Source organism: Staurois parvus, unplaced genomic scaffold, assembly GCF_062004578.1.
Source record: "Staurois parvus isolate SC_StPar_1 unplaced genomic scaffold, SC_StPar_1.0 ptg000522l, whole genome shotgun sequence".
NCBI lineage: Eukaryota > Metazoa > Chordata > Amphibia > Anura > Ranidae > Staurois > Staurois parvus.
The window spans coordinates 1,730,109-1,753,030 of NW_028318318.1; the positions used below are offsets into that span (position 1 = coordinate 1,730,109).

Consider the following 22,922-nt stretch of genomic DNA (forward strand, 5'->3'; position numbering starts at 1 on the left):
TCCACAGTGTCTCATGCCATGTGCCACTTTCAGGTCTCCTCACACTGCTGGTGTGTTCCATTTTTTGTCATAGGGTGCTGGCAGATTACGGGCCTCCTATAGCTGCTGCCAGGCCCCTAATCTGCCATGGGCCCCTATACCGCCTCCTCATGCTGCTGCCAAGTCCAGAGTCTGTCATGGGTCCCTGTACGGCCTCCCATTGCTGCTGTCTCCATCGCCACACTCTGCCATGTGCCACTTTCAGGTCTCCTCACACACTGCTGGTGTGTTCAATTTTTTGACATAGGGTGCTGGCAGATTACGGGCCTCCCATAGCTGCTGCCAGGCCCCTAATCTGCCATGGGCCCCTATACCGCCTCCTCATGCTGCTGCCAAGTCCAGAGTCTGTCATGGGTCCCTGTACGGCCTCCCATTGCTGCTGTCTCCATCGCCACACTCTGCCATGTGCCACTTTCAGGTCTCCTCACATACTGCTGGTGTGTTCAATTTTTTGACATAGGGTGCTGGCAGATTACGGGCCTCCCATAGCTGCTGCCAGGCCCCTAATCTGCCATGGGCCCCTATACCGCCTCCTCATGCTGCTGCCAAGTCCAGAGTCTGTCATGGGTCCCTGTACGGCCTCCCATTGCTGCTGTCTCCATCGCCACACTCTGCCATGTGCCACTTTCAGGTCTCCTCACACACTGCTGGTGTGTTCAATTTTTTGACATAGGGTGCTGGCAGATTACGGGCCTCCCATAGCTGCTGCCAGGCCCCTAATCTGCCATGGGCCCCTGTACCGCCTCCTCATGCTGCTGCCAGGTCCACAGTGTCTCATGCCATGTGCCACTTTCAGGTCTCCTCACACTGCTGGTGTGTTCAATTTTTTGACATAGGGTGCTGGCAGATTACGGGCCTCCCATAGCTGCTGCCAGGCCCCTAATCTGCCATGGGCCCCTATACCGCCTCCTCATGCTGCTGCCAAGTCTAGAGTCTGTCATGGGTCCCTGTACGGCCTCCCATTGCTGCTGTCTCCATCGCCACACTCTACCATGTGCCACTTTCAGGTCTCCTCACACACTGCTGGTGTGTTCAATTTTTTGACATAGGGTGCTGGCAGATTACGGGCCTCCCATAGCTGCTGCCGGGCCCCTAATCTGCCATGGGCCCCTGTACCGCCTCCTCATGCTGCTGCCAGGTCCACAGTGTCTCATGCCATGTGCCACTTTCAGGTCTCCTCACACTGCTGGTGTGTTCAATTTTTTGACATAGGGTGCTGGCAGATTACGGGCCTCCCATAGCTGCTGCCAGGCCCCTAATCTGCCATGGGCCCCTATACCGCCTCCTCATGCTGCTGCCAAGTCCAGAGTCTCTCATGGGTCCCTGTACGGCCTCCCATTGCTGCTGTCTCCATCGCCACACTCTGCCATGTGCCACTTTCAGGTCTCCTCACACACTGCTGGTGTGTTCAATTTTTTGACATAGGGTGCTGGCAGATTACGGGCCTCCCATAGCTGCTGCCGGGCCCCTAATCTGCCATGGGCCCCTGTACCGCCTCCTCATGCTGCTGCCAGGTCCACAGTGTCTCATGCCATGTGCCACTTTCAGGTCTCCTCACACTGCTGGTGTGTTCAATTTTTTGACATAGGGTGCTGGCAGATTACGGGCCTCCCATAGCTGCTGCCAGGCCCCTAATCTGCCATGGGCCCCTATACCGCCTCCTCATGCTGCTGCCAAGTCCAGAGTCTCTCATGGGTCCCTGTACGGCCTCCCATTGCTGCTGTCTCCATCGCCACACTCTGCCATGTGCCACTTTCAGGTCTCCTCACACACTGCTGGTGTGTTCCATTTTTTGTCATAGGGTGCTGGCAGATTACGGGCCTCCCATTGCTGCTGCCAGGCCCGTAATCTGCCATGGGCCCCTGTACCGCCTCTTCATGCTGCTGCCAGGTCCAGAGTGTGTCATGGGTCCCTGTACGGCCTCCCATTGCTGCTGTCTCCATCGCCACACTCTGCCATGTGCCACTTTCAGATCTCCTCACACTGCTGGTGTGTTACATTTTTTGTCATAGGGTGCTGGCAGATTACGGGCCTCCCATTGCTGCTGCCAGGCCCGTAATCTGTCATGGGCCCCCGTACCGACTCCTCATGCTGTGACGTTGCAACAAGGTGGAATTCAACCCTACATATGTTAGACCGCCTTTACGAACAGCAAAAGGCCATCACAGATTTCCTGATGTTAAAAGCGGATAAAGGTACTCCCTGTGTAACTTAGATGTCAGCCATTGGCAGATCATGCGTGACACCTGCGCTTGCTCAGGCCCTTTGAGGAGGCCACGCTATTCGTGAGTCGGCAGGACTATGGGATGAACGACGTCATTCCTCTGTTGCACGTCCTGGAACAAATGCTGTTAACAATGGCTGGTCAGGGTGCGGTAGACGTGGCGCACAGATCTCAACGCCACATGACCCCTGTGGGGGCAGGACAGGAAGAAGAGGAGGAGGTAGAGGAGGACATTGGTGCTCAGGAATTATTGAGTGAAATGGGTGGTTTTTCCACTCAGCGGACAGGAGTGGAGGAGCAGGAGCATCTGGTAGAGGAGGAGGAAGAGGAGACAGAGGACCCAGACGCACCGTGGCAGTATGCTGTGGAGATGGAGGCAGGGAGTCCCTCGCATTCCTTGGCACAAATGGCCCATAGCATGCTCGCTTGCTTGCGTACCGACAGCCGAATAATAACCATCAGACAGAGGGCTGACTTTTGGCTGTCCACCTTGTTGGACCCTCGCTACCGTTCAAAAATGGTGGCCTTTTTCACACCTGCTGAGAGGGAGGCCAAAATAACGTACTATAAAAACCACCTATGTAGTCAGCTGGTCTCTGCCTGTCTGCGCCAACGTCCATCCTCAGACACTGTTGGCCCTGTGCGCTCGCGTTCCGCTGCCATGGCAGCAGGGGAGGGGTGGGGTGGTAGGAGCAGTGGCAGCTCCACCAGCAGCAGCTGCCTCAGTCTGCAGTCGATGATGAGTAGCTTTCTTCACCAGCGCAGTGAGGAAACTACTAACCAGCCGCAGCAGCAGCAGCAGCAGCATCAGGTGGACCTGGAGCAGGACCTCAAACAACAGGCTTAGGCCTACTTGGACAGCACCCTGCCAACCGAGGTAGACAATCCCCTTGACTACTGGGCAACGAAACTTGACCTTTGGCCCCAACTAGCTGAATTTGCCCTTGAAAGGCTGTCATGCCCGGCCAGTAGCGTGGCATCGGAGCGCGTGTTTAGTGCGGCAGGAGGTATTGCAACTCCGTGGAGGACACGACTGTCCACCCAAAGTGTGGAGAGACTCACGTTTGTGAAAATGAATCAGGCGTGGATTAGTCTGGATTTCAAACCACCAGTTCCTGACACAACTGACTAAATCCGCCATGAATCATGCCCCAAACATGTGCCACTTTCAGGTCTCCTCACACTGCTGGTGTGTTCCATTTTTTGTCATAGGGTGCTGGCAGATTACGGGCCTCCCATAGCTGCTGCCAGGCCCCTAATCTGCCATGGGCCCCTATACCACCTCCTCATGCTGCTGCCAAGTCCAGAGTCTCTCATGGGTCCCTGTACGGCCTCCCATTGCTGCTGTCTCCATCGCCACACTCTGCCATGTGCCACTTTCAGGTCTCCTCACACACTGCTGGTGTGTTCAATTTTTTGACATAGGGTGCTGGCAGATTACGGGCCTCCCATAGCTGCTGCCGGGCCCCTAATCTGCCATGGGCCCCTGTACCGCCTCCTCATGCTGCTGCCAGGTCCACAGTGTCTCATGCCATGTGCCACTTTCAGGTCTCCTCACACTGCTGGTGTGTTCAATTTTTTGACATAGGGTGCTGGCAGATTACGGGCCTCCCATAGCTGCTGCCAGGCCCCTAATCTGCCATGGGCCCCTATACCGCCTCCTCATGCTGCTGCCAAGTCCAGAGTCTCTCATGGGTCCCTGTACGGCCTCCCATTGCTGCTGTCTCCATCGCCACACTCTGCCATGTGCCACTTTCAGGTCTCCTCACACACTGCTGGTGTGTTCCATTTTTTGTCATAGGGTGCTGGCAGATTACGGGCCTCCCATTGCTGCTGCCAGGCCCGTAATCTGCCATGGGCCCCTGTACCGCCTCTTCATGCTGCTGCCAGGTCCAGAGTGTGTCATGGGTCCCTGTACGGCCTCCCATTGCTGCTGTCTCCATCGCCACACTCTGCCATGTGCCACTTTCAGATCTCCTCACACTGCTGGTGTGTTACATTTTTTGTCATAGGGTGCTGGCAGATTACGGGCCTCCCATTGCTGCTGCCAGGCCCGTAATCTGTCATGGGCCCCCGTACCGACTCCTCATGCTGTGATGTTGCAACAAGGTGGAATTCAACCCTACATATGTTAGACCGCCTTTACGAACAGCAAAAGGCCATCACAGATTTCCTGATGTTAAAAGCGGATAAAGGTACTCCCTGTGTAACTTAGATGTCAGCCATTGGCAGATCATGCGTGACACCTGCGCTTGCTCAGGCCCTTTGAGGAGGCCACGCTATTCGTGAGTCGGCAGGACTATGGGATGAACGACGTCATTCCTCTGTTGCACGTCCTGGAACAAATGCTGTTAACAATGGCTGGTCCGGGGGTCGGTAGACGTGGCGCACAGATCTCAACGCCACATGACCCCTGTGGGGGCAGGACAGGAAGAAGAGGAGGAGGTAGAGGAGGACATTGGTGCTCAGGAATTACTGAGTGAAATGGGTGGTTTTTCCACTCAGCGGACAGGAGTGGAGGAGCAGGAGCATCTGGTAGAGGAGGAGGAAGAGGAGACAGAGGACCCAGACGCACCGTGGCAGTATGCTGTGGAGATGGAGGCAGGGAGTCCCTCGCATTCCTTGGCACAAATGGCCCATAGCATGCTCGCTTGCTTGCGTACCGACAGCCGAATAATAACCATCAGACAGAGGGATGACTTTTGGCTGTCCACCTTGTTGGACCCTCGCTACCGTTCAAAAATGGTGGCCTTTTTCACACCTGCTGAGAGGGAGGCCAAAATAACGTACTATAAAAACCACCTATGTAGTCAGCTGGTCTGCCTGTCTGCGCCAACGTCCATCCTCAGACACTGTGGGCCCTGTGCGCTCGCGTTACGCTGCCATGGCAGCAGGGGAGGGGTGGGGTGGTAGGAGCAGTGGTAGCTCCACCAGCAGCAGCTGCCTCAGTCTGCAGTCGATGATGAGTAGCTTTCTTCACCAGCGCAGTGAGGAAACTAATAACCAGCCGCAGCAGCAGCAGCAGCAGCATCAGGTGGACCTGGAGCAGGACCTCAAACAACAGGCTTAGGCCTACTTGGACAGCACCCTGCCAACCGAGGTAGACAATCCCCTTGACTACTGGGCAACGAAACTTGACCTTTGGCCCCAACTAGCTGAATTTGCCCTTGAAAGGCTGTCATGCCCAGCCAGTAGCGTGGCATCGGAGCGCGTGTTTAGTGCGGCAGGAGGTATTGCAACTCCGTGGAGGACACAACTGTCCACCCAAAGTGTGGAGAGACTCACGTTTGTGAAAATGAATCAGGCGTGGATTAGTCTGGATTTCAAACCACCAGTTCCTGACACAACTGACTAAATCCGCCATGAATCATGCCCCAAACATGTGCCACTTTCAGGTCTCCTCACACTGCTGGTGTGTTCCATTTTTTGTCATAGGGTGCTGGCAGATTACGGGCCTCCCATTGCTGCTGCCAGGCCCCTAATCTGCCATGGGCCCCTATACCGCCTCCTCATGCTGCTGCCAGGTCCAGAGTGTGTCATGGGTCCCTGTACGGCCTCCCATTGCTGCTGTCTCCATCGCCACACTCTGCCATGTGCCACTTTCAGGTCTCCTCACACTGCTGGTGGTTTCCATTTTTGTCATAGGGTGCTGTATGGCCTCCCATTGCTGCTGCCTCCACCGCCACACTGTGGCTCCACACTCTGGTTTTGGCCCCGTGACTGCCCAAATGAGTGAAGTGTGCGGTGATTCTAAGATCGACTACACTCATCTGCATGTCATACTGACTGTCAGTATTATTTCTCTTCCCCAGCAGACTCCAAGGGCATTTAAATTAAAGGTACAGTGTTCTGCACTAATATAAAGGCTCTCTGAAGCCTAGAAACACCCTTTTATAAGTTAAATTCGCAGCGAATATATTCGACTCGAATCGAAATTTTTCCACGAATTCGCCGAATCAGTCGAATCGAATTTTTGAATACTTCGCTCATCTCTAATTACAATCATCAATTGACACTATGACGTTATGTTTGGTATATGACATATGTATGCCTAATTCCAGTACTCCATCTCAGGGTTGGGTGTTTTGCTATACCACACTGTGGGAGATTTACTAAAACTGTTGCACAGAATCTGGTGCAGCTATGCAGACTAACCAATCAGCTTCAAGCTTCAGCTTGTTCAATTAAGCTTTGACAAAAAACCTAGAAGTTGATTGGTTACTATGCACAGCTGCACCAGATTCTGTGTGCATCAGTTTTATTAAATCACTCTACTGTGTATTTGTCCAACATGAAAAGACTGATATGCAGCACAAACACCAACCAGCCATAATATTATGGTCACTGTCAAGTAAAGTACATAATATTGTGTATCTTACTACAATGGCATCAAAAGTGTGTGGGATATATTAAGCAGTGAACATATTGTCCCTGAAGTTGAAATTTGAGAAAAATTTATACTGTACTTGCACTATGTAAAGATCATTATAAATGGCAGATAGGAACCAGATGCAGGTTAATGTACCTGTACATCTGCTGTCACCTTTACTGGGCTCTCCTAAATGATCAGAAAGTCTGGTAAGGAAACATCTGGCTCTGGGCACACAGTGAGAGGAACTGATGTTTTACCTCCTACTGTGTGATGTCCAAAACCAAAAATGAGGATTTTGTCACTACCAGTTTCAGTTCTTTGTTTACCTGGCTGTCATTGGCCAGGGAAGCAGCCAATCAGACCGTTCTGTGTCTGATCAGCTAACACAGGGGGGTGTTGTGCACTAGTATAGTGTGTGTACGGATCAATATATTAATCATGAACAGAATTATACTAGTGCCCCCTTAGTATAGTGTCACCAAAAATGCAGTGTTACCAGGATCAGCCCCATTCGCTGCCATCACTAGCATTTAGCCCCTCAGCTGTTTTTCATGGAAAGTTTTAATTGGGCCCCCTATCCCCAGACACCAGTTCTAGAGACTGGGGATTTGATAGACTTCTCTGCTGAGGAAAAACAACCTGGTGAGCCTCCAGCAGAAAAGCTGGCAACAGGGCCAAACATTGCTGAACTCTGCCCAGCACTGGTAACATCTTCTGGGTTCCACGGACAGGAGATGGTGAACCCCTATCCCCAGACACCAGTTCCAGAGACTGGGGATTTGATTGACTTTTCTGCTGAGGAGGAATCAGCCAGTGCGCCTCCAGCAGAAGAGCTGGCTTCAGGGCATGTTGTTGTTGACCTCTGCCCACAACAATCAGCACCGCAGGAGCTACAGGAACAGGATGCAATCAGCACCTCACAACTGCAGCTTGAGCTGATGTCCATGGATGGAACCTTGGTCTCCACTGATACAACCCCAGAAAATGGTCTGGCATTGGGACAGGAGGATGTCAGCCTTACTTTGCAAACACTGGGGGATGTCCATCAAGTCAAAGTGGATGAGACTACTGTCACCACCTGGATACCCCAGGGATGCTGGGCAGTCGGCCCAGATCCCCAACAACATGATGGAGTCTGCCCAGCCACCCTGTCTTCTCTTCAGCGGCCTAGAGGACTTCAGGGAGGACAAGTCTGTACTTCTCCCCAGCAACAGGTATGTTCTACAAGAGAGGCAGAGGGTGGCTGGGTGAGTAATGCTATGTTTGGGGAACTGTGTGGATGCTGGCACTGGGGGACTGGAAGTACAGACTAACTTTGAAGTCCACCCATCTAGGGTTTCCTCCTGTGTTAGTCTCCTGCCGAAAGGGGAGATATGTGACGGGAGTCACTTTGGGTGGGGGGCCCATGGAACACAGCTCACTTTGGAGAGGTTGGGAGACTCCTGTCTCAGCTCCCCATGTCCCTCTTATGTGTAAGTCACCCTGTGCCTGTTAACGGTACAGGGTGATCTGTCCTAATATTGGGGTGGGAGGTTGTCGATTGTTTAATGCCATGTGGTTGAATCCCATTGTTCTATAGTGTGTCTTGCTTGGGAGCAAACTATTTGCTCCCAATTTTGGATTGTTTTTTTCTCAAAATTGTCAGTCTTTTTTTTTTCATAGCGCAAAAAATAAAAACCGCACAGGTAATCAAATACCACCGAAAGAAAGCTCAATTCGTGGGGAAAAAAAAGGACGTAAATTTAATTTGTGTGCAGCATTGCATGACCACGCAATTGTCAGTTAAAGTAACGCAGCCCCGTAACGCAAACTGTTTCTTTAACTGCTTCCTTACTGCCCTATAGCAGAAATACTGCTACAGGGTGGCACAGGTGCACAAAATCACGTATATACAGTGGGGCAAAAAAGTATTTAGTCAGCCACCAATTGTGCAAGTTCTCCCACTTTAAAATATGAGAGACGCCTGTAATTGGCATCATAGGTAGACCTCAACTATGAGAGACAAAATGAGAAAAAAAATCCAGACAATCACATTGGCTGATTTGGAAGGAATTTATTTGCAAATTATGGTGGAAAATAAGTATTTGGTCACCTACAAACAAGCAAGATTTCTGGCTCTCACAGACCTGTACCTTCTTCTTTAACAGGCTCCTCTGTCCTGCACTCATTACCTGTATCAATGGCACCTGTTTGAACTTGTTATCAGTATAAAAGACACCTGTCCACAACCTCAAACAGTCACACTCCAAACTCCACTATGGTGAAGACCAAAGAGCTGTCGAAGGACACCAGAAACAAAATTGTAGACCTGCCCCAGGCTGGGAAGACTGAATCTGCAATAAGCAAGCAGCTTGGTGTGAACAAATTAACTGTGGGAGTAATAATTAGAAAATGGAAGACATACAAGACCACTGATAATCTCCCTCGATCTGGGGCTCCATGCAAGATCTCACCCCGTGGGGTCAAAATGATCACAAGAACGGTGATCAAAAATCCCAGGACCACACGGGGGGACCTAGTGAATGACCTGCAGAGAGCTGGGACCAACGTAACAAAGGCTACCATCAGTAACACACTACGCCGCCAGGGACTCAGATCCTGCAGTGCCAGACGTGTCCCCCTGCTTAAGCCAGTACATGTCCGGACCCACCTGAAGTTTGCTAGAGAGCATTTGGATGATCCAGAAGAGGATTGGGAGAATGTCATATGGTCAGAAGAAACCAAAATAGAACAGTTTGGTAGAAACGCAACTCGTCGTGTTTGGAGGAGAGAGAATGCTGAGTTGCATCCAAAGAACACCATACCTACTGTGAAGCATGGGGGTGGCAACATCATGCTTTGGGGCTGTTTCTCCGCAAAGGGACCAGGACGACTGATCCATGTACAGGACAGAATGAATGGGGCCATGTATCGTGAGATTTTGAGTGCAAACCTCCCATCAGCAAAGGCATTGAAGATGAAACGTGGCTGGGTCTTCCAACATGACAATGATCCCAAACATACCGCCCGGGCAACGAAGGAGTGGCTTCGTAAGAAGAATTTCAAGATCCTGGAGTGGCCTAGCCAGTCTCCGGATTTCAACCCCATAGAAAACCTTTGGAGGGAGTTGAAAGTCCGTGTTGCCCAGGGACAACCCCAAAACATCACTGCTCTAGAGGAGATCTGCATGGAGGAATGGGCCAACATACCAGCAACAGTGTGTGCCAACCTTGTGAAGACTTACAGGAAACGTTTGACCTCTGTCATTGCCAACAAAGGATATATAACAAAGTATTGAGATGAACTTTTGATATTGACCAAATACTTATTTTCCACCATAATTTGCAAATAAATTCTTTCCAAATCAGCCAATGTGATTGTCTGGATTTTTTTTCTCATTTTGTCTCTCATAGTTGAGGTCTACCTATGATGCCAATTACAGGCCTCTCTCATCTTTTTAAGTGGGAGAAGTTTCACAATTGGTGGCTGACTAAATACTTTTTTGCCCCACTGTATACGCTATTCACGCTCCCGTGGTTTTCACGCCACTCCCAGATAGCGTCAGATTGCCGGTCAGTACACCAGTAATCACATTTAACCCATCTTGCCCCCCTTTGGGAGTCATGCTTGTAACTGTCAACCTTGCAATGCTTCGTGGGACTTGAAGTTTGGCAACAACGGGAGGGCCGCCAGTTTGACCCCCCTGCTCTAGGGCCTATGCTTTTAAAAATATATAATGTTTGGAAGTTCAAAGTAATTTTCTAGCAAAAAAAATGTTTTTTTCATGTAAACAAAAAGTGTCAGAAAAGGCTTGGTCTTAAAGTATTTAGAAGAATGAGTGATGTGTGGCACAAGCCAATTAATATACACGTATTGGGATTTTTTTTTGTTACCAAAGACATGTAGCAGAATACATTGTGGCCTAAATGCATGACTATATATGAGTTTATTGGATATTTTTCATAACAGATAGTAGAAAATATTGTTTTTTAAAATAAAAAACCCAATGGTGATCAAATACCACCAAAAGAAAGCTCTATTTGTGTGAAAAAAGGACATAAATTTCGTTTGGATACAGCATTGCATGATTATTAGCTGAAATACCACAGTGCTGAATAGCAAAAAATGGCCTGGTTAGGAATGGGGTAAACCTTCTGGGACTGAAGTGCTTAAAGCATGGAGGTGGTAATATCCCATTATGTGGGTATTTCTTTGCAGCAGGGACTGGACAACTTGTCAGGATAGAAGGAAAAATGTATGGGGAAAAATACAGTCAAATTCTTGAGAAAATCTGCTGCCCAGAAAGTTGTCAATGGGAAGAAGGTTTACCTTTCAAAATGACAATGACCCAAAGCACACAGCAAAAACGACCACACAGTGGTTGAAGGAGAAAAATGTGAATGTCCTTGCATGGCATAGTCAGAGCCCAGACTTAAACCCCATTTAAAATATGTGGAATGACTTGAAGACTGGAGTCAACAAACGTTCACCATCAAATTTAACTGAACTTGAGCAGGTCTGCAAAGAAGAGTGGGCAAATATTGAAAAGTCTAGATATGCAAAGTTAGTAGAGAGATGTCCCATTAGACTAAAGGCTGTAATTAAAGCAAAAGGTGGTTCAATAAAATAGTGACACAAGGGGGTGATCTTTTTTCCAACTCATTGATTCTGTTTTTGAATTTTTCAAAATTTTTTAACATGTTGGTGTTATAACTTTTACTTGGATGTTATAAGTTGCACTATAACAAATACAGCTGGATAAAACAAAAACTGTGTCTGTCTTCATTTTAAGCGGCAAAGCAACAAAAATGTGATTATTTTAAAGGGGGATGATTATCTTCTATATCCACTATATGTATTAGACTCTATAACTGTCAGAAAGACTAAACAATATACAATGTTTTGGGTTATTTTTACTTAAAAAATGTAGTTGAATATATTTTGGGCTAATTGTATGAAGAAAGATTATTGTTTGCAAAATGTTATAACAAAAACTAAAAAAAAATTTTTAAAACAAAAATTTCTATATTTTTTTGTATATATGTATATTAAATAATAAAAAACCCATTGGTGAATAAATACTATCAAAAAAAGCTCTATCTGTCCAAAAAAAGTATAAAAAAATTTATTTGGTGCAGTGTTTCATGTCTGAGTAATTATCACTCAAAGTGAGAGCACTGAAAGCTGCAGATTGGCCTGGACTGGAATGGGGTGAAAATGTCTGGACTCTGGTTAAAGAGGCATGGTACTATGACAAAGACAGTTTGAAACAGTGATATAACAAGGCAGCACAGTGGCCAAATGGTTAGCACGTCCACCTGGCAGTACTAGGGCATTTGGTTCGAATCCCAACCATGGTACCATTTGCCTGGAGTTTGCATGTAATCCCTGTGCCTGCGTGGGTTTCCTCCAGGTACTCCGGTTTCCTCCCACACTCCAAAGACATGCTGGGAGGTTAATTGGCTCCTGTCTAAATTGGCCCTAGCATATGAATGTAAGTTAGGGACCTTAGACTGTACGCCCCTTGAGGGTTAGGGACTGATGCGAATGTACAATATATATGTAAAGCGCTGAATTAATTGACAGAGCTATATAAGTACCTGTAATAAATAAAACAAATAATTAAATAAATATAAATGTAGTGTTAGTTACCTTGCAAAATTGTCTTACCTGCTCTTACTCCTTCAAAAAAATCATGTCCCCTCTGCAAAATAAAAAAAAAAATGTTTCATAAATCTTGCTTAACAGGCAGATAAATGATGGGAGACCAAAATCAAAGCATCATATAATTTGTCTGTTTCTGTCCCATACCATATTCACTATCAAGTTTTTTTCACCTTCTTTATACATGGCTGATCCGGGTTCAGATTTATGTACCTTGCTAATTTGGTTGTTTCGAATCACGTGCTTAAATAAAAGAACATACAAACAAATCTTGCTTTTAGAAAAAGTGCTATCTAGAATGGCAATTAAGGGAAACTTTTGGAATTTTTCCTTTGAGAGGAGGAGAAACACTGGAAAGTCTAGGATTCTTTCAGTACAAGCAGAGCTGGATTTCCACTCCTGGAGTCTTCTTTGGAATCCAAGCGACCTGCTGTTAGAATCACTTTTTTTAATACAGAACATTGTTTTGCTTAGAATATTGCAACAATGCATAAACAAACTATGCATTTCTACTGACAATGGGAGAAAAATATGGCCAATAACTCTACATGGAAAAGCCACCTTTAGCACTGGCCTACTATGCCTAATGGTCAATCTGACCCTGAAAACAAGTATAGGTTCTTATATCAGGAAAATAGCTGTTTACATTTTTTTTTAACCAGACAAACTATACCAGGAATTATAGTGGTAAATACAAAAGATACTGATGTTAAATAAAAATGTTAATTAATATTGCTGAAAGGGATTCAACAGTTTGCCTGATAGGTGCAAAGGTACATGACAGGTTCTCTTTTTTTTTTTTTTTTAATTTAAATATTTATTAAATTTTTCATATTAATACAAAAGTCCCAAAACAGGGAAAAAATTCTCAATACAAATAAACATTTATAACATTTCTATCTTTCCCTTATAAAAAAAAAAAAAAAACTCTTTTCTTTCCCATCCCACTATCTCCCCTTCCCGCCCCTCATCCCCCCTCTTCCCTCTGCAGACTCCAATCCATTCTGATCTAATAAGGCTTATCCATTTTATTGTTAACCTCTTAGTTTATATTTTCTTATATTTCTCCTTCAATCTTGCTCTTTCCCACTTTTCCCATCTCCTAGAATACACTCCCATCCTATCTTCATGCATATGGTATGATTTTTCCATTCTACCAATCTGATTCACTCTGTTAATCCAGTCTTCCTCCTTCGGTACCTCGGCTCTTCTCCAAAACTTGGGTATCAGCCCTTTCGCTGCATTCAAGAAGTACCAAATACCTGAATCTTTATATTTATTTACAGATGTCTCTACCTTGTGTAGGAGGCACGTCGTTGGGTCTAACCCTATGTCAATTTCGGTTATTTCCTCAATCAGTTTAACTATTATCTTCCAAAAGGCCTGAATTTTCGGACATTCCCACCATATGTGAAACACCATGCCAATCTCTCCACATCCTCTCCAACACTTATTTGAGTTTTCCCCATTCATCTTATGCTCTACACTCGGTGTAATGTGCCATCGTGTCATACACTTGTAATTAACCTCAACCTCTCTCATACTAACATTATCGTGTATCAATCTAAACATCTTTCTCTGTCTATCTTCATCAAACTCAACTCCCATATCCCTTTCCCATTTTGTAATAAAAGTTGACTTTGTGTTTGTGTCTAATTCTGTGAGTATTCTATACACTTTTGAAATACCGTGTTTCCCATCACCTCGTGTCCCCAACAACCTTTCAAACATATTCCACTCCTGTTTTATTCTCAGGGGTTTCGGTAGATTTCCAATAAAACATTTCAATTGATGATACTTCCACTCATCTATTCTAATAAAAATATCTCCCTTCTTCTCTATTAAATCTTTAAGTGATCTCAGTTCCCCTTCCACCAAGACATCACTCAGTTGGGTGTCCTCCTTTCTAAACCATCTCCCTGATATCTTATTCTTTCCCGGGGGGAAATACTCAGTATTTGTGAGAGGCATTAATATAGAATTAAATTCCCATTTCATGTTTTTGTGTAAAGTGTCCCATACCCTAAAAACATTTAATGTGTACATACTTGTGCTTTCTTTAATTCCCCTAAATTGTGTTGGGACCCATATCATCTGACTCAATCTAGTGCCACTAAGATCATTTTCAATTGTTACCCAACTTTTCCCCTTATGGTTAAATGTCCAGTCATATATTCTTGCCAAAACCACTGCTTTATAATATCTCTTGACATCTGGTAGACCCATTCCCCCTTTCTCTTTAGTCCTACTCAATGTTTCATATGCTATTCTGGGTTTCTTATTCCTCCATATATATTTTGTTAACATTCTTTTCATTATCTTAAAGAAGGCCTCTGGAATTTTAATTGGTACCATTTGAAATCTATACAGTATTTTAGGCATAATTACCGTTTTGACTAGGTTTATACGTCCTATCCAGGCTGGGTTTCCTCCTTCTAATCTTTTTAAATCTTCCCTGATCTCATTTATCAAAGATATATAGTTTAATCTATACAAGTTCTTAAGTGAGGCAGTAAGCTTTATTCCTAGATACTTTATCTCTTTTTCTCTCCATATAAAGGGGAATTCTTTTTGTAGTTTTTCTTTTTCATTCTTTGATATATTAATATTCAGGATCTCTGTTTTCGTTGGATTAATTTTTAAGTTTGAAAGTTCACCGTACTCCTTCAGAATCTTCATTATATTTGGGAGAGTTATTCGAGGATTCCCCACATAGAACAATAAGTCGTCCGCAAAGGCCGCTACTCTATGTTCTATGGATTCTATCTGTATTCCCTTTACCGATCCACTATTTCTTATTGTTGACAACAGAGGTTCTAGTGACAATACATATAACAGAGGGGACAGTGGACAGCCCTGTCTTGTCCCATTAGACATTCCGATGGGTTCTGATCTCTCCCCGTTTACCGTGATGATTGCAGTAGGCTCACTATATAATTTGCTTATCCACTCTCGCATTCTATCGCCTATCCCCAGCACTTTTAAATTATCCATCATGAAGCCCCAGTCCACTCTATCGAATGCCTTCTCTGCGTCAATCGACAAGAGCACCACCGGGGCTTTCCCTTTTCTACTCTTCTGAATAAGCATCAGGGTTCTCAAGCCGTTATCTCTACCTTCTCTCCCTGGTACGAAGCCCACCTGATCTCCATGGATCCATTCAGGCATCAGATCCCTCAACCTGTTTGCTAACACCTTTGCATACAGTTTAGTGTCAGTGTTCAGTAATGAAATAGGTCTATAGCTGGAGCACTGAGATGGATCTTTTCCTTCCTTATGAATAAGTACTACATGGGCCTGTAGGGATTCTCTCCTCACTTCCGTCCCACCTCCCAGAGCATTCATATATTTCTCCAGCTTGGGTAGCAATACCTCACTGAATTTCTTATAGTACCTAACTGTATAACCATCCGGGCCTGGGCTTTTTCCCCCCCCTGTGCTTTTCAATGCTCTTTTAATTTCTTCCTGGGAGATTTCTGCATCTAAGGATTTCAACTGTACTTCACTTAGTTTTGGTAATCCCGCATTTTTTAAGTATGTCATCTTTTTTTTATTAATTTCCTCTTGGGCTTCTTTTAGAGGGCCTTGGGTACTGATATTATATAATTTCTTATAATACTCCGTAAACACTTTAATAATCTCTTTATTTGAGTGGACCAACTCGCCCTTTGAACTTTTTATCTTTTCTATGTAGTTCCTATTTTTCTTTTTATTCAAGGCTCTCATTAAATATCTTCCTGGTCTGTCTCCCCATCTATATCTTTCGTTCAAAACCCTGTTGTATACTCTTCTCTTCTCCTCCTCCATCAACCTCTCTAGCTCATCTTTTTTATCCACTAGCTTCTGTCTCGTATCTTTTGTTATTTTCTTCTTATGGATCTGCTCCAGTTCCAATATTTCTTTTAAGAGCCTACTGACCCTCTCTCTTCTTTCCTTTTTTTTCCTTGCACCTGCCGCGATCAAGATTCCTCTTATAAATACCTTGTGGCTTTCCCAAACTGTAGCTATCGATACTCCCTCTGTTTCGTTCTCCTTAAAATATACCTTAATCTCTTTCTCGATTTTTTGAACTATATCCTCATCCAGAAGAAGAGCCTCGTTTAACCTCCACCCCAATCCTCCAGTCCACCTTCCTCCCCATCTCATTTTCATCACAACCGGAGCATGATCCGAGAACGTCCTTGTTTCTATGTCGATTTTAACCAGATGATCTATCAGTTGGTGGTCTATTAAGATGTAGTCTAATCTCGAGTATATCTCATGTGCATTCGAGAAGAAGGAATAGTCTCTGTCTTTCATATGCGTTATTCTCCAGGTGTCCACTAGTTGGTATTCATGCATCGCTTTTTTCAAAGCTCTCAGAGACCTACTCCCCTCTCTTTGCACAGAAGAGGTATTATCCTTTTGTGGGTCCATACAGAAATTTAGGTCTCCAGCTACTATCAAACGCCCTTTTTTAAATTCCATTAATTTTTTTAACAGACCCTTCATATATATCTCCGGATTTTTATTAGGGCAGTATATATTGGCTAAAGTGCACTCAATCCCCTGAAGTTTACCTTTTAAGAATAAAAACCTCCCCTCCGGGTCGGTTCTTCTATCCTCCAGCTCAAATCTCATATTCTTTGCCAAACCTATTGCAACCCCTTTTGCTCTTTTAATTGGAGAATCTGCATAGTACCATGTTGGATAGTATTTGGATCTCAATTTTACATTTGCCTCTATCTCAAAGTGTGTCTCCTGTAAAAATACCACTGACGTCGCCCTATGATGTAACTCATTAAACAACCTAAATCTCTTCCCTGGGCAACTCAGCCCGTTCACATTATATGTTATAAACTGTATTTCTTCCATCGTTCCCAATTGGCTCCATCTCTCTTCCTGATTGCCTTTTCCTCTTTATCTCTTCTGTCTTGCAGAGTATTGACCCCGTACCTCCTCCCCTCCCTCCCTCCCCTTCCTCCCTCCCACCCAGCTTCCATCCCTCCCAACTTCCCTCCCCTCCCTCCCACCCCCCCCCCTCTTTTTAGGCCTACTATTTGCCTACTAATCATTTGTGGAGATACAATCCACCTTTGATTTAATCTCAGGGCAAAAAAAAATAAAGAACTCCACCCATGGACAACTTTTCCCCCTTCTCCAACCTCCCCCTCAACCCCTAACTCCTCCCTAAATATCTCAATAATAGTGGTTAGGAGACGGTTGGGAGAAGGCAGAAAAAGACAGGAGGGAGAGAGAGAGGAGAAAAAAAAAAAAAAAAAAAAAAAAAAAAAACCCACGTTATCTCTCTCCCTCTCCCCCTCCCCCCCCCTCCCCCCGCCTCCTCCCTCCAACAGGCTGCCAGCACTCCTTTCCTTTTATTCTAATTTCCCAGTGTTCTTCTTCCCAACCAGGGATCTCCAGTCTTTGTAGTTTAAGTCTATCACAAAAATACTGCAAATCTTCTGGGAACCTGAGATATGCTGTAGTTCCATTTCTCCACCCTATTAGGCACTCAGGGGTCCCCCATCTATATTGGACGTTCTGTTCTTTCAATCTTTCCAATAGAGGTCTCAGGATTCTCCTTCTCCACAGAGTCTCTGATGACAAATCCGCATATATCTGTATTTCTTTTCCTTCGTACATGATTACTGATTTTCCCTTAATCCTTTTCCAAATTTTATCTTTATCTAGGAAGTCACAAAATTTAACAAGTATATCTCTTGGCCTTTCCTTTCCCGAATTTCCTTGGAATTTTCCTTGTCTAAAGATTCCTTCCATTTTAATCCTTTCCATATCAGTATTGTCCATTATGGAGTTTAATATTTTACAGACCACCTCTTGCAAATTTTCTCCTTTTGAATTCTCTGGGACTCCTCGTATCCTAATGTTTCTCCTCCTATTCCTATTTTCTTGTATCTCAGTCTTATAGCGCAGTTTTTCTTGGGCTTTCCCTATATTGATTATTTCTTTTTCTAATTCAGAGATAATTTGGGATTGTTTTTTAACTTTTTCCTCCGTTTCTTCCACTCTCACCAAGAGATGTCCCAGGTCATTTCGAATATTTACAATTTCTTGTTTTATTGTTTTTTCCAGACCTTTAAACATTTCTGCCATTTCCTTTTTATTTGGTATTTGTAACTCTGTCTCCATCACTGTATTAGCTGATATTTGTTGGCTACTAATGTCAAGGCCTAGTGATAGTCTAGGGCTACATTCCAGACTTAGGTCTACTTCTCCTTTTCCACTATTACCCTGAGATCTTTCTGGAGTTATGTTTCCCTGGGAGGTATATTTTTTAATCAACAGCTGTGGTCAGCAGAGGGGCGGAGCCTAACCATGGCGGCTGAGGAGAGCCCCATGTAGGAGCTCTCGGACAATCTCCTCCACCCGACCTCCCCAAACCCCTACCTGTGACGAGGAAATGTGGTGAAAGGGGTTGCTGCGGCAGGGTGGTCCCCGCTGGATGGACGGAAGAGCTGTGGGAGAGCTGGTCTGGGAAACGGGGTTCGGATGCGGTGCTTGGTGGCGAGGGCGTGTCTGGTTGCTCAGAGACGTGGAGGAGCGGTGCGGCCACGCGGTCAGCCGCTAAGCAGTGCTGGGAGACCAGGAAGCCGGCCGGTGTTCGGAGCGGAGGGAGAGCAGCTGCCCGGCTTACGGGCTCACTAAATGAAGTCCTGTTGCGGGTCAAATAACCGGACTTTTGTCTGCCGGCAGACTATCTGGTGCCCAGCTAGCTAGCCCTCGATCTGCAGTCCCCTATGTTAAACCTAGAACCCGGAGCCCTGGTGGTCGGTCCTTACCCGGAGAGCTGCCTGCCGGCTTATTAGCCGAAGACCTGACCGCTGGCCAACTACATGGAGGCATATTTGGTGGTCTACTGTTCGGGGTCCTGCTGATTGGCCCACTGTTCAGAGCCCTGTCTGTGAAGGAAAGGCACTGGGGATTGGAGAGACAAAGGTGGAAGATACACTTGGGAGCCCCCTAAATACACACATTGCCCAGCCGAACAACAGTGGAAGAGAGCTCCTAGCCGGGTCACGAGAGGAAGAGTGACACGAGGAGGGTGAGTGACTTTGGTCGACACTTGATAAGTATGGTCCCCTGTTGTAAACTGTTTAGGGGAAGAAGTGTATGAGAGTAAAAAGGGGACCCCCCTTGACTGGGGAATGTAAAGGAGTGGAAAAGAGAAGAGGGTAAACGAAAGAAAAGTGTGAAAACCAAGTGAGTGGATAAGGTGCGATTTGTTTATTAATTGTCTCTCCATAACCTCGAGCCTATAAAGAAGAATAAGATTCATAGAAGAATGAAAAATAAAAATGCAAAAGGAAGTGGGCCTAAAGGGACTCAGACCGGTACCATTAAAAAATGACAGGTTCTCTTGAAAGCTCTTTTTCTATACACGATACTCACTACCATCATGCTCCCCTACAGCTCCATATCTCTGGAGGAACCGAGGATCTAAACATTGTGTAAGCTTGGGCTTACAAGTCGGACAATGTCAGGGCCTACACAGGGTTAATATGGCTAATGACAAAGTCTCCTACCCAATGTGAAATTGTTTAGTCATCATGATTGACTACTTAGGACTTCATACTGCATAGCATTAAAGAAGCGCAGCGGGTCTTATGTTCCCTCATACCCAGGAATGCCAGGTATTTCCAAGGGCTTAAACGGAGGCATGCAACTGTGGGGGAGCACAGGGAAGGAGGGTATCAGTGGGTATGGGAGGCCTTAAAGAGCACTGAATTGGGCACATTTGCTATAATGAATACTATATGGCTGTAATGTTTAGGTTTAAATGAAAAACATGTCTTACCATACAAGCTTGACTTAGTCTGTACTCCATTGTTAGTACCTCTTGTAGTGTTAAGGAAGAGCCATTTTTAAGTTGTCTGAATGTAATTTTTAGAGATGTTGGAGACATTTTAGAAAGTGTCTGTAATAATAAATATAAATGTAAAATGAAAGTTAGGATACAATAACAAAAAACAACAGAGTACCTTACAAAATGCACTAGAATTACACACAAAAGTCTATGTTATTGTTTTCCTTGACAATAACTGCTAAGTTCACAATTTTTGTGCATAAGAATGATAATTTGAAATGGTTGAGCAATTATCTCCACCAGCCATGAGCTAGAGGGCATGACATAAAAGATAACTGAAATCTCGAGTTTTGATATAATGCTTGCCAACTTTTCAATTTGCTGGGAAGCCTGTCTTCACAAAACAATCTGAAGTTTGAAGTCAATCACACACCTTGTAGGCAAATTGAAGGCTTCACTCTAATGTAAACAAAAGTATGTTGAACAAAGAACACCTTTACAAAGATGGAAAATAGAAATTTTTTAACCCCATGTAGGGTTACTTTTGCATTCACTATGGCAGCCATAAGTTGTTGTAAGAGAGAGTACAGAAGAGCTCAGATGAATAAAGAATCAAAAGCATGTACAGTAATTTTTTAATTCACATGTCAGCATGTACAGTAGACTGGAGTATTGAAAGTCCTCATCAGAAGAGCCTGAACTTTTATGCATAAGGCTGATTAAAGCAGAAGTACAGCCAAATCTCTTTTGGCTGTACTTGGCCTGTGGATCACAGGAGTGCAGTTCGTTCTGCACTTCTGTGACCCGTTTTCAGCTGACAGCAGGCCAAAGCCCACTTTGTCACTCAGTCGGTCCATGCTGGGGAAAGATCCAGACTTTAAAGTAGGGATCCATCCCAGAGTCTGGAGTGACACCTGACTCAGCCTCTCAGCGAGCCGCAGAGAGCCTGAGCCGGCCACTCCCTCCCCCTCCATAGCCCAGCACTCAAGCGAGCGTGTGGGGGGGGGAAGAGCAGACAGAGGAGATTGACAGTCACTACTCTCTGCACAGAGCCACTGTGAGAACTCAGCGGTCATGTGATCACTGAGTTCTCACCCTTAGAGTCAGTGGGGGACAGATGCAGCATTGGACCGATGCTGCATCCACCTAGGAAAGTATGATTTTTTTTTTAAAATAAATTCCCATACTTCTTTTTTTAAGCTTTGATTGACAAAAAAAACTTTAAGGATAGGTTCACATCTATGCGAGTGGTGCTGCTGTGGGACCCGCATAAATACCTGCAGCCGCACCATCCACACAGAGGAATGAGGAACCTACAGGCGGGTGCCAATAATTCTAATGGTACGCCGTCCGTACTGGAAATTGAAACCGTACTCAGTTGCTGTGCAGGCTGCGATTTCCCAAGTAGTGCAAGGATTTCTTCCCTGTGTGTCCTGGGTTACGGGAGTCCATTCAAATGAATGGGCTCTCGTGCCCGTGCAAATCATGGCCCACATGGCCACACATATGTGAACCTAGCCTTAACCCATAATTCAAACACCAGTACATACCTGTTCAATCATCTTTAATGTTCAGCTTTTAAAAATAAACATGGAGATGCTAGCTTATGCACTTCCAGTTATGGGTTGACAACTCTGTGTTTGTCTTCCAAATGCTCTCCTGCAGGTTCAAACTCAAACTCTCCACAGGATTGAATACAGAGTCCAATACGTGTGGGTAGTCTGGCAGAGAAGATTTTGACAAGTGGCTGTGTGGCACAAAAAAGGCTGTGCAGCTGAGAACGTGATGGATTGGAGACAGGTGAGTATAAGACTGGCGAGGGATTTACAATTTAAAGAGGGTCTATCTAATATTTACATAGGGTACGTACAGTATGTGTTGTTTAAAAAATATATGGAGGAGTCATAATAGTTATGCCTTCCTATCTGTAATAAATGTGACAGCATTTATCAATACTTTTCCTTTAAAGTGTTACTAAACCCACAACAGTAAAATCAGTCTGTATATGCAGTAAAGCATGCTTGTTATACTCACTGTAGAACCTGGGGGGTTAATCCTCTGCATTCTGTAAAGATGCTGTTTGATCCTGATTTCTCTTTCCTCCCCTTCTTTTCCTCCTGATAAGACATATCATGTGGAGACACTCTGCATATGCACAGTTTAGATTGCGCTATAGAGGTTTTTTTTTTCTTGGGAGAGTGCATGTGATCAGCACAGGGCGAATCAGCACTGTCCAGACAGAGGTCAGGGGTTTTGCTTCCTAGAGCAGAAAGAAACTCCTCCTACAAGCTTTACCAGTGCTCTGCTGGACACTGATAGAAGTCACAAGACTGTTCTAACTGCTGATGAGAAAAGGTATTTAGCAGTTTATATTTACAAAAATAACTGCATTTCCATGTTCTGTGTACTGTGGGAGAGCAGATATAGTGAATGCCGGGTCCTGGGTTTAGTAACACTTTAAGAAGGCAGCACTGTATGTCATAGTATTTTAAAGAGAGGATTTTGGGAGCTTTTGATATACCACAACATAACCATAGTGGTTTTATAGATTCATGAAAACATTTTTTTCATAGCCGACCTTACCTAGTTCACATGGTATAGCAGTATAGCACATGCATACAAAAGTAACTTCACAGCAACTGTGTGCACCACTGCTTAAAACATTATATAAAGAAGATTTGTCACTTCGTAAATAGCTTATTTATTCATTTTGATAAGTCACAGAATTTTCCAATGTACTTTGACAGAATTTCGATAGCTACATCTTTTCCTAGAAACAGCTTGACCCTGAACTGAGAGTGCCAATTTTAGGATGTTTCTCCCAACTACCCATGTTA

The 22,922-nt window shown here is 45.1% G+C and overlaps 1 protein-coding gene across 7 annotated transcripts in view; it reads right to left on the minus strand.

Annotated features, from left to right (window-relative positions):
* HIBCH (3-hydroxyisobutyryl-CoA hydrolase) overlaps positions 1–22,922 on the minus strand; it is a 638,488-nt gene that overhangs the window by 44,217 nt on the left and 571,349 nt on the right. For 6 of the 7 annotated variants that reach the window (XM_089690215.1, XM_089690217.1, XM_089690214.1 and 3 more), the window contains 2 exons: positions 20,077–20,196; positions 12,285–12,318 (listed from right to left, as the gene is read on the minus strand). In XM_089690215.1, coding sequence (XP_089546341.1) covers positions 12,285–12,318; positions 20,077–20,196 — 154 coding nt within the window. The remainder of the gene's footprint in view (positions 1–12,284; positions 12,319–20,076; positions 20,197–22,922) is intronic. The other variant, XM_089690218.1, reaches the window with a different exon arrangement.